This window comes from Thermobia domestica, chromosome 1, assembly GCF_964235325.1.
Source record: "Thermobia domestica chromosome 1, izTheDome1.hap1.1, whole genome shotgun sequence".
In the NCBI taxonomy this organism is placed as follows: Eukaryota; Metazoa; Arthropoda; class Insecta; order Zygentoma; family Lepismatidae; genus Thermobia; species Thermobia domestica.
In genome coordinates this window covers 264,373,614-264,386,296 of record NC_137454.1, presented here as the reverse complement: position 1 = coordinate 264,386,296, position 12,683 = coordinate 264,373,614, and the positions used below count along the sequence as shown (strand labels likewise).

The following is a 12,683-nucleotide window of genomic DNA, read 5'->3' as shown; positions in this document are numbered from 1 at the left end:
CAAAACTTAAAAGTAGAGATTTCGGGGAAAGGGTTCCGTACCTTCAAGACATCTCTGCAACTACCAACATTTTAAACTAGAACGTTCTATTGAAGTTTCATGTAGAAAGTATTCTACTGTATGTTTTAAGGAAAATAACTGTAATAAATATAACTGAATATCACGCAACAGTAAGGCATATAATAAACTAATTTTTAGGATATGCAGAGGTAAATATAAAAGCTTTGCTACAAAAATACCTACACAGAGCATAATTCAATGAGCTCTGAAACACAATGTAACGAAATATCGTATGAAATTCAGTCTACAGAGCAATTGTTACTTAAAGAATGGACATACACTATTTCGAGAATCGAGACAAGACGGCAAATGTATACGATATTTTTCGTCTCGTATCGATTCTCATCTCCAAAGAGAGACGAAAATTTTGAGTTAGCCTTGACCCGTCTCGAATGTAAAATGTTAATTCTCATGATATTTTATTTGTTTTAGAAACGAGATGAGAAACTCCACTTCTCGTGAGCAACATAAAACCAAACCGAAATATTCTTTCCAAATGTCACGTTTCTGCTTGTAATGGTATGACCTGAGAAAAAATAAGCTCCTAGCTTTTAATCTTCTACGAGATAATAATAATTATTATTAGTTTATTATTATTACTATTATTATTCCTGAAGATTTGATAGTTCAAGTATTGAAACATCCTAGTATTCAAATATCTAAATATAATAAAAAGTATGTTATCGTCGATCAATCGCCATCAAAAATCCTATTTAAAAAAAATTACAACGTGCATTCGCACAAGCACCTTGACCACTGAACCGCGATCGCTACGCGGTAAACGATTCGTCTTTAGTCTGGTTACGTTAGGTTTCTTTGTCTCCGCTTGCAAACTTGTATGTTATATTTCTTCGATTCAAAATGTCTTTCGTATTTCTTTATGATGTCGGCAAAGTTTACATTAATAACTTGAGTTGTTCTTAAACCGCTGGTTCACAAGTTTGTTTTTTCTCCACTCCAAACTACAAATATCACAGATTGAATTCTCATACTCCCCATTTCTTTCAATGCAGTCGCCATTACCTGGTCAAAGACTTATTTCCGCCACGATTCATATTAACCAAAATAAATTCATTTTTCGGAAGCGGAACTTTCACTTTCCGGATTTCGGAAAATTATGGAATTCAGTTAAACTCACTAATTCAGAAGAATTTCGGAACTCGGAAAGAATCCGCAATTTTGAAAATTCCGGAATTGAGAAAAACTCCGGATTTCGAAAAAAATCCGGATTTTTCCGAATTCCGGAATGTTAACGAAATCAGAAATTTGTAAATTCCGGATTTTTCCGAATTCCGGAATTATTCCAAAATTGGAATCTTCCGAATTCCAGAATTTGTCCAGTTTTACTTTCGGAAGTCCGGAAAGTAATAATTCCGGAATTGGCTATCCCTAGTTTATACACAAACTTTCAGAACACTAAGCTAGTAGCTGACTACAAACAAAAAAGTAATCCAAAGCATTTTGTATCCTGCAATACGTCATGTATTAAAATCCGACAGCAGTTTCAGTATCTAACCAGAAATTGCATGTATCTAGCTACTGGAAGCTGAGGAATTGTATTGTGTCTTATCTTTTTGTGTCTTATACAACCCTGCAAACCACTGAATATCTAAACGGCTTTCGTTAAATTCAAGTGGTAGTACTCACAGTTACATCCATTTGTGTCTATATGATCGAGTTACTAAAGCTTACTACTATATATGATAGCGTTAGTAAGTCTTTCTCTGCTCTCCCATAAAGTTGTGATACGATCTACTACAGAATAAAGAACCAATTATCAATTTAACCAAGTTGTTATATTACTACACATCTGCTTCCGCCTCTGTCAACTCTGGTCGATCTCGTTGACGCGACGTATTTGCTTTTTATACCCCTTTCTTCGTTTACTGAACTAAACAGTAACTATTCTGAAATATACTACTGCGCATGCCTCGTAGATAAATATTTCTGATGCCAATAGTTTCCGTTTTGTCCAAGGAATGTTCTTTTTCTTATTCCCAGCATGAGCCTTTTATTACATTGTATGAAGAGCATGTAGGTCTAAATACCTCATGTATTACATAGAATGTAGGTTTAACTCTTCCAGCAAAAAAGAAACATGTGATCATAGTATACAACCCACATAAGTGATAACTGGCAATACAATGGTCGTAATTCCTAACGACACAGGTAGTGAGCTGTGTCCTCCCCGCTGGTCTAGTGGCTAGCACGTGTGCCTTTGGTGTATAGTGTCCCGGGTTCGATTCCCGGCGGGAGAGCATCTATGATTTTTAACTGTCCTCGATGTTTCTGAGTTCGTGTCCCTGTCGTTATAAGTTATTAGAAAAAACAAGTTAAACGAGTGAAGCAAGTAAAATTAGCAATAAGTAAGTTACTGAAAAACGTTCGGTGAGTCAGTTAAAAAACAAAAAAAGTGGACAAAGCACTATCTTTTGCGCCATCCATGCTAGTTCGAATCTATCTCGGCTTGATTTTTTATCCATTTGACAGAAAGTATTGTTTATTTTCGCTACAGGTATTTTTCGCTGTCGCTCTTATCGTATTTTTCGCTGTCGTTCACAGTTAAGGTAACTGACTTTTCTTATTCTTACTACGAATGATGGATCTTCTCTTTGGTTTCATGTCAAACATGCACACGTAATGAAAAGACGCTGTCGATAATAATAGTAATAATAACATGAAATATTAGTAGCTAACTCGTGTGTATTTCGACAATATAATTTTATATTATGATGTGGAAATAAGTAAGGCTGGCTTGCGTCCCCCCCCCTAATTTTTTTCGATGCGCCTTATGGGCCCACGGTGTCTAACGTTGGTCCCATCTCACTATCACCTCCTGTTCTCTCGATATAAGTTATCGACATTTGGCCTAAAGAGGGCTCTGCCGTGGCTCCATGACTACCCATGACAATGACTCTTCGTTCATTTTGCATTGAAATCGCTTATTTTTCTGAGTACTATGAGTGCATACTGTCCAACGTTGCTCCCATCACTCAACAGTTTCCCGTTCTCTCGATATAAATTGCTAATATTTTGTTTGTAAAGGAGATATGGCGTTACAATCATTATGTTTGAAGAAGAATTGAGGAAGATATTGCCTTGCCACAAACAACACCTATTATTATTATTATTATTATTATTATTATTATTATTATTATTATTATTATTATTATTATTATTATTATTTTACTTACCAAATGTTGCCTACCTTTATTTGCAATGCAATATGTTACTAAAAAGCAAATCAAATAACACTCTTCGCTATTCACGCTCCCGAACTCGAAATACATGATTTACAGTTCTCTGTGTTAGGGGAAAGCACATTTATTATATTATTCTTTCAAATTACACGTTTCGCAAGTTACTTCACTTTCAATGTGTAATTCCATATCATAACTAATAATCTTCTTGTTCCCATAGGAAAATACCATCCCTCTTGCAAAAAAAAAAAAAAAAAAGCCTGACCGTAGCGAAAGGGCGTGAACCTTCTTTAGGCGATTAATCGGGTCCAATACTTCAATAATTCCCTGCACACAAATATTTCAGTAAAAGAGAAAAAGTTATTCAAACTTTCTGAATACCTATTTATGGACGAAATTTGGTTCCCTTGGAAGTTTTTTAGAGTTTGAAAGGCCGCCATTTTGAACATTTTCATCTGATTATTCTGGTTAACGAACTCATCAAGATATTTCAACAATTAATGTTTGTGCCAAGTTTCGTCTCAATCCGCTGAAAATTAGGGTGGTTATGGCAATCACAAATAGCGTTATATATATACAGATAGATAGATAAATAGACACACAGAGGGAGAGAGAAAAATTGTTTTCTCCCTTCTCGCACCTGTGGTGCGTCAGAGCTAAACCGGGCACCTTTGCAAAACGTATTGACCAGCCTAACCTAAACACAAGCCTCTTACTTGCTAATGTAGAAACGTGGTCGGGAGGTGTAAGGCATGTAGAAATCGTATTTTTAATAACCTTGAGTATGATCCACTTCCATGTTCTTCCTTTTACTTTTTGCAGCTACATCGGAACGTTCAATTTTTATTCTTCACTAATTGCAAATGGCGTTTACATTCAAAATATGAGGAATTTTGATGGCATTTGTTCGGATATTCTTCTCTTTTGAAATGAAGAAAAGAATAAAAGCAATACGCAAAGACAAAAAGTATTATCAGTACTAAACATTACCAATAATAATTGCTACGAAAGACTAAATACGACCTCTTTTACCATCTCTCATGAGCTGTATGTATTATTTACAGAAAATTTTAAAATTGTCCTTGCCGAGGAATCGAACTGGCGACCTTTGTATTTCTTAGCCAGCACCTTAACCACTACACCAAGACCACGGCATGGTGAATGTTTGGTTGTAGGCGTAGCTTTGTATTTGTGTTTTATGTTCCCACTTCGACAATTTTTACTCTTTTTTCCAAGTTTAACATCTGTTTCTGGCTTCCTCTTTCGGCGTCGTCCTTTATTTACACTATGCACTATTCGTATTCATAGCTTGTGGCCCTCTGCAATGTGTTATTCAGATTAAACTTTTCCTTTTGCCCCTCAGTAAAACATTTGATTGATTTAATTCTCATACTCTCCACGGATGGAGCGCAGGAATGCCAGACTCGAAAAATAGGTGTACATTTACTTTCCTGACAGATAATACAAGAGACTTCCAATATACACTACATTAATGATAATGTTAAATAAGACATGATGACATTATTACAGATCAGGTGTTATTACTGAGGGCTCACAGACAAAAGACACTGCTAGCCGTACATAAGAAATTTACTTCAAAAATACACAGGAATGTTTGTAGATAATACCTTCAGTTACTGACTATCATTTTCAACGCTACACACCATGACTTACTTTGATCGACTTTGGGGGCCTTTGCGACTTTCCTGTCGCAGATAATGACAACTCTTATTGATATTCTTCATAGGAACCTGGTCTTACCATCTACTAAATATCACGTTTTTAAACACAGACTTCAGTTTTTCCAATTAAATACTCCTGGATTGATCAAGCAAAATATTGTGGCGACGGCATCCCCGATAATACTTCATCGGGTAAGTTATAATTGTGGTTCAAGTTATGTGGACCCAGAATATGTGAAGGACGCTATTGAAAACTGGGATTTCGTTGAACCATTAATTTGTGATGGTTGTAGACTGAGTGTTAGTCATTATTGGGCTCATGATTGTGTGCATCTGGATCGAAAGTCATTGGAAAACCGTGGTTGTGGTATAGTTGCAAGTCCTAGTGTTGATGATGACGTTTTACGTGTATGCAAATACACATATTATTGAACTATTAACAAGAGAGAAATGAAGCTTATTGGGAACTACTAAGTGGTGCTGACTAGCTCCCGGAGTTAGTGGAAGTTTTATTAAGGAAAGAAATCAGACATACCTTTTAAAATATATTTCATTGCTGGTGGTGTTTAATGTGTTTTATGTAGTGACGAAGACATATGAGTGTTCTCATCTATATAATGCTGGAACATTTTTAGCAGTGAAGTATTTATCCCTTGATAAAACTTTTCATGAACTGTTTGAATGTTCGGAACAAGAATATAGTGAAAGCTCATTCATGAACTTAATGCGCAAAAGTGGCGATCTTTTAAGAAATACAAATTTTTTTCAAAAATTATTCCATTTTTCAAGCAACGTTCATGTGACATTCCACCATGTGTGAATCAGTACATCATTGTTATTCAAGATTTTAAAGTATCTCATATCGAATTTATCTTTCGTGAATTTTGTTTAACATGCGATGATACAGTAAATTTCCATTGCTTGGTAAAATCACCAATAGAATACAATTTATTATCATTGGTTGTCAAAAAATCATTGATTAACATTAAATGTACGTGGATTAAACTAAAATAAAAAAATGCATATATTGTATCACACATACGTAACGTTGTAATCAATTATGTGTAAAGGATGGAACCTTTTATTGTAAAGGTTTAGGGAAATATTTTTGGATTAAGAGAATGTTTGCATTAAATAATGTTATTGATTTGGAAACAAAACATTGTCCGTCATTAAGTGAATTCTGTGTTAATACATTGAACGATTATTGTTCTTTTAATACTAATATTGTAAAATTAATCAATGTGCGTATCATATTGCACAGCAGTTGAATTGTTAGTGGAAATATAAACTACCAACAGCATTAGTTCATGTATTATCTAGATTATAATTATTTTGTTAAGGCTGTTCATAGGAATTGTAAATAATATGCAGGAATTGTAAATTAAAAATATTCAAAAATGGTAAATGAAATTTAAAAATTGTAAAAAATAAAAAACACTAAATAATTAATAACTTTTTATATTTTAAAAAATTGCCCACACGTTTATAAACCATTTTATCATCTTTTTTAAAAAAATCTTGCTAAACAATTTAAAATATTTTTCAAATGATTGATTACGGCTAACAGAATGTAGAAAAACACAAAACACAAATTGATACTCTTGATATGCTTCATTATATATAAAATATATTTTACTATTTTTAGAAAAAAGATTTTTTATATCCTTGAGAATGTCCGTGGCAAGATTATCGAAATAATAGCCTTCTTGTTTTTCATTCATGTACACTGCAACCCAATGCGATCTGTTTGAATCTGATTTGTCCAGATTAACAATGATTCCCGCTGCGGATTTATCAAGTGGGTATATTTTCGTAACACACTATTCATTTTACCAAATCGTAGTCATTACTTCTCATGATAAATATTATCTTTAATCATAGTAGGTACTCCCATGCGCAATAAAAATTGCATGTATACTGTAACTCACGATTTTTCGCATTTATTCCATTTTCCTTACGTTTATGGGTGAAATTCGATTATTAGTATGTAGAGATAATAGAAAGCAATCCATCTAAGCAGATATTTCAAAAAAAATAATAATAAAATAATAAAAATGTAAGAAAAAACAAAATTATGCTCGCTTTTGTGTATACTGGCAGTCATGATTTCTAGGGATTTTTTCAGTAGCAGAGCACAATGGCGGAGGGAATTCACTAAGGAAGTCGAGGAGTTGGAACAAGGAACTGGATAGTGGAATAAAATGTTGCATTTATTGGTTAAAACCTAGTGTGTAGATAGTCTGCCAAATATAAATTAGCTTCTGTAACCAAGATGTCGTACGTAAATATAGAAACAAAGAGGAAATTTCCTGTCTTGAGGTTGGAAGTGACATGCGCTATGGATATTAGCATTTATTTGTTAAGAAAGAGAACAAGCAAAAAGTAGTTTCCGTGGTTAGGTGGGTAGCGTGGTGGATTAGTAGTTCTGATACTATTTAGACACTAGCTCGAATCCCATCCATCCCATCCTTTTTTTACAAATTATAATTTTCATGTTAATAAGAACCGAAGCAGTATAATAAGGACATAACTTATTGAAACTTTGCTGTAATGACGTATTTATCCAGTATTAGAGTACTATTGGTAATAGCTATTGTTTTCAGTTCATGCTGTTGTATAGCTTCTCTCATCCTGTTTCCTTAGGAAAAGAAATTTCGTCTCCAACAAAGTGTGAAGGATATATACGGACACAAAAAAGACATCTTAGTACCAAACGTGATTTATCGTGATGAAATGGACTAGTTTGCCACTATTCTTTTTTTAAAAAAAAACTTAAGTAAATTATTGAAGTTGGCTTCTCTTTAGCTTTTAGCTAAAAAAAATATTTTTCTTTATAAGACTATACTTTATAAGGCAAGGTGTGTGATCATACCCACAAATTTAGCTAGGGAGTGAAAGATAATTGTTTATACAAACATTTTACAGATTTAGGTTCGTGAAAAACCAATACACCATGGTCTCGCTTATCTGACCTTTCTTTGTTCCACATACCGTATGATCCGATATATCATTGCAGATAGCACCAATCGGCAAGAAGAACTGCAAGTTGTGGTCTTCATCTATTTTTCATGCTCTGGAGTCTATCGCCGTGCGCGCCCGTCTACACATTGATTCGTATGTCTATCATTCGGCAGACACGTATCCAGGTTTTCTGTATTTCTCTTAAACTTTTTCCTACTTTTCATTTATACACCGGTTTACTTTGGAAACTGCATTATAGCACAAACAAAATGAAACATATTTTCGAGAGAAATGTAACTAAAGAAAGCTGTCTGCTACGTATATAACATAACAAAAGTAGCAAGAAGACATTGAGTGTATCGTTCTAATATAGTAAAGTTAAAAACACAACGGAAATGAAATGTTAATCCTATTTAACACTGTTGTTTAATTCCACCTGGTATAATGGCATTATGCTATGTTCTTAGAATTATAAGAAAACAGCACGTTGCCCAAAGTATAGACGCTGACTCCAAGTAAACTGATATAAAAGAACCTCAAAAGCAAGTTTATTAAAAAGTGCTTGAGTTTCGGAGGGGGACAGTCCTCAGGCCCTCACGCTGGATACGTCCCTGATTTAGTGCAGTGCAGTTATTTGTTATAAAACATGATTATTAGATGCGTAATATGTAAAATTATTTCATAAGTTTTACTTTTAATAGCTCTTTTCTTAACACATTCATATTATCCGGTGTTCTGCCTGCCTGTTTATGCCTTATAAGCGAAACTCTACTGTATTTCCAAAGCCAGCATATAGGGCTACATGAACTAGAATTGTATCATCCTAGAACAGGCAATAGTGTGAAATGCTTATATTAAAAGGCTGGAATAAAAAAGTGTAAGTACTGTTTTGGTAGCGTGAGAACAAATTAAAAACAATTCAATATATTTCCTAGGTATCAGATTATCATCTTATTGTGTCGATGTGTATTCTTTTTTAAACAGTTTTGAAAGTCATACCATTCGCAATATTTCTAAGGAAATCGAAAGAAAAACTCGTACGTGCCTCTTATGGCTAGTGGCTTAAGTGCATGGTCCGAAACCGAGTCCCACGTTAAGGTATAGATGGAGTTCCCATATTTCAAAAATGCAAATCCGGGATGCTACTAAATTACAAGAATCTTTGAAATGCTTAAAATTGAAAGAAGTGTTGAATACTAATTTATTTTCCTCCGTTAGATAGAGTTGTTCAAGTATTACGTTATCACATTTTTACTCATTTCACTAGACCTTCTTCCAAGGGCGCCGATTTCTCTGTAAATTTGGGGGGCACTCAAATCAGAAGATATATATATGAGGATTTTAAGATAAATTGCTCAAAAATTATGCCAAATATTATATATTCATAAATACAAAGGAGGCCCACATGAGCTTTGGGGGGCCCGGCCCCCAGGATCGGCGCCCTTGTCTTCTTCCTAGTTAAGCAAACGTAAGCAGATGATTTACTCCCTCCCCTGGTAAGCAAAATTGTTTTTTTCCTCAAGATCTGTTGTGTTTCGTGAAATAACAGCAGCAATTTCCTGATCACTTAACCATCTAAATGAATGTTTTCACTTAGAACCATCCCGTCGAGACTCGTTGCCTAGGACTAAAATAAATTAAAATAAATAACGGTTAACAGTGTTAAATTTAAATAAATAGAGTTTTAATTAAGCACGAATTTAACTGATAGAGTACAGTGGGGAAGGCTCAAGAGTTCGCGCTAGGATCCTTACAATATCAAACCCCGTGAAATGCACTGCAAACCTGTCTGCAAGCCCCCCATGATGTTCAGCAGATATTGTGTATTAATGCTCATTTCAGTGCAAACCTACATAGGCCTACGCACTTCAATACTCAACGAAGGTGCAGACGATTCATGAGTTGCAATATTGTCTCTCACCCACTGTATTCTCGTAACATGTCTCCCAGCGATTACATTTTTTGGTATCTCAATCACTTCCTAGTAGGATAGCTTTACCTAGAGACCACTGATTAACCTGGTATTGGATGTTTCACTTTCTTACCTTTGGAGTTGACAGTCATCGGTTGGACATTTCACACGCAAATATCTAATATTAACAACATTTCTTCTATAACTTCGTAATATTGTATTATTTCTTTGTATTATTCATTAGCTTGGTTAGGGTTGTTTAAACACTTTTCTCTTTGCACCTACTTATTACCTATACCTTAACGTTGGATAAAAATACACTAGTTCTCACCGGGAATCAAATCCAGAACCAATGCACTTGAACCATTTGGCCACAACGAGGCACATTTAGAAACAAGTTTCGAGTTTGTTAGGAAAATTGTGATTTAAAAATATATTTAAGAATGGGTACGGATGAAACGCACTGAATTTTCTCGCTCGAATTTCTTAAACTGACTCGTGTTAGGCTGCAGCTAGTGCTCTCAACGGGTCGGGTCGGGTCGGGTTGAAGACCGACCCGACCCGACCCGTGACCCGAATTGACTGACCCGACCCGATGACCCGACCCGACCCGACTGACCCGAACCGTGATCCGATCTGATTGACCTGACCCGATAACCCGACCCGAGCTGACCCGGTTGACCCGACCCGACAACCCGACCCGAATAACCCGACCCGACAACCCGACCCGAGCTGACCCGATTGACCCGACCCGACAACCCGACCCGAATAACCCGACCCGAGCTGACCCGACTGACCCGACCCGACAACCCGACCCGACTGACCCGACCCGACAACTCGACCCGAGTTGACCCGACTGACCCGACCCGACTGACCCGACCCGACAACCCGACCCGAGTTGACCCGACCCGACCCGATCCGAGTCGGGTCGGGTCACGGGTCGGGTCGGGTCAACCCGACCCGTTTGAGAGCACTATGATCACGACACTGGGTGAACGCCAAAATGCACTCACATTGGGAAACTAGTTTTAAAAGCATAATTTTAGAAAATAAAGCATAAAGCATAATTTAAAATATATAGCACAATTCTTGGAAAATTCTCTTTAACTGAAAGTTTAACATACTGTGTTAATATTTTTAAAGCCAATATTTACAATGCAAAATCATTGAGAACATAACAATGCAACAATGAAAATCTTATTTTCATTTCTGTAAACTTTTCGGTGAAATCCTTTGATGTGGAGAAAAGAAAAAAGTAAAAGAAAAAATTTTTCCGCCAACAATGAATAGTATGCAAGAACTCCATACTATATTGTTACAGTGACGACGCCAGCTTTAAGTTCTTAGGGGGGCAAAGGAGGGGCAGATACATTTTCGGGGGGGGGGGCTATTTGCCATACCAAAAATGACATATTTATTACCTTTGACTTATTTTACATTACATTGTGTATTTCGTTGCTGTTTTTATGTTAGATCTATATGATTATAAATTAAACTTATTTCAAATAAAATTTGTAACTAACAAATAAGTAACGTCTGCACATGAAATATTTTTCAATGAAAATTTTGAAGCCTAAACATAAATTGAATTACTTTCGCGTATGCTACAAGTAACACATTCGTCTATATGCTACGTCTCTCTCTCTCTCTCTCTCTCTATATATATATATATATATATATATATATATATATATATATAGCCAGAGAGAGAATTTACGAGGAGCTGCTGAAAATGTCGTAGTCCAATCCAGAAGGAGTGTAGGTACTAGGTAGAAAAATGAAATCGTAGTTTAGAAAAACATATCTCTGTATATACAAATATAAAGTTTCATATTAATAATGACATTCTTATTGTTTCTCAGGCCTCTGAAGTGATTATGTGTGCCCAAACAGATAATTTCACGAACATCCAGATCCTTACTGTTATAACATTTTTGTTCCACCAAGGAAAGTCACCGAAGTAAATTAATTAGGAAATCAGTGAAACACCACGGGACTCTCCTCCGTTATATATGGTGGTGAAGAAGTAAGTGGCTTATTATAAACGTAGCAATTTCTCATCAAATTATGCTTTACATCCAGGATGATTAAAAGCAATGACTCTTCCTGGAATCATGGATGCAATTTGTGACATTATTCTTGAAAATTGCAGCATTTCAGCCAATGGTGGATATAGCCCGGGGCCGGAGGGCCTAGGCCACCCCAGTTTTTGTGTGACAAAAATAATTTAAGCTATTATTTATATAGTTTTTAAAGTGTATAGTAAACTCACTATATATTTATTATAGTCTGAGGTCTGCACCCCGCTTTCTCAGTTTTTACCTTCTCAGCAAAACTTGTGTCAGAGATTCTGGGCATTTCTTTGGAACTCGTCGGTAGCATAATTCAGAATGGCTTGGGTATGCGCAAGTTCTCGGCATAATGGGTTCCCAAAATATATGTCAGGAGAATAAAAGGGTAACGGCATTAAGAGAAGTCTTCTCCCAGTTTGACCGTAATGCTGATCAATTTCGCTGACGAATAGTAACCATAGATGAAATATGGTTGTACCACTATGATCCTGAATCGGAACAACAGTCAATGGAGTAATAGCACTCATTTCTCCATCGCCCCAAAAAGTTCAAGACACAGAAGTAGGTTGAGAAACTGTTTGGAACATTCTTCTGGTATAAGTATGGAGTGGTAGACTACCTCCTCAATGGTCAGATATTTAATCCAGAATCTATACATTACTTATAAAACTGAAAGAAAAATTCAAAGTTCAACGCTGCGGAAAATGAAAAGAAAGGAATTCTGTTCCTTCAGGAGAATACACCTGTCCATCAAGCCCCTGCGAACATAACTGACATTGCATAATCTAGGATT

General features: G+C 35.7%; 1 protein-coding gene across 6 annotated transcripts in view; it reads left to right on the top strand.

The window, feature by feature from the left end:
* The window catches only part of LOC145660824 (DNA polymerase beta-like), a 550,409-nt gene that overhangs the window by 432,914 nt on the left and 104,812 nt on the right, over positions 1–12,683 (top strand). Inside the window, exon 7 of one of the 6 annotated variants that reach the window (XM_081726254.1) lies at positions 5,008–6,388. The exons of the other annotated variants lie outside the window; for them this stretch is intronic. Coding sequence (XP_081582380.1) covers positions 5,008–5,072 — 65 coding nt within the window. The 3' untranslated portion in view covers positions 5,073–6,388. Of the gene's footprint in view, positions 1–5,007; positions 6,389–12,683 lie in introns of those variants that run through there. 6 annotated transcript variants of the gene reach the window in all.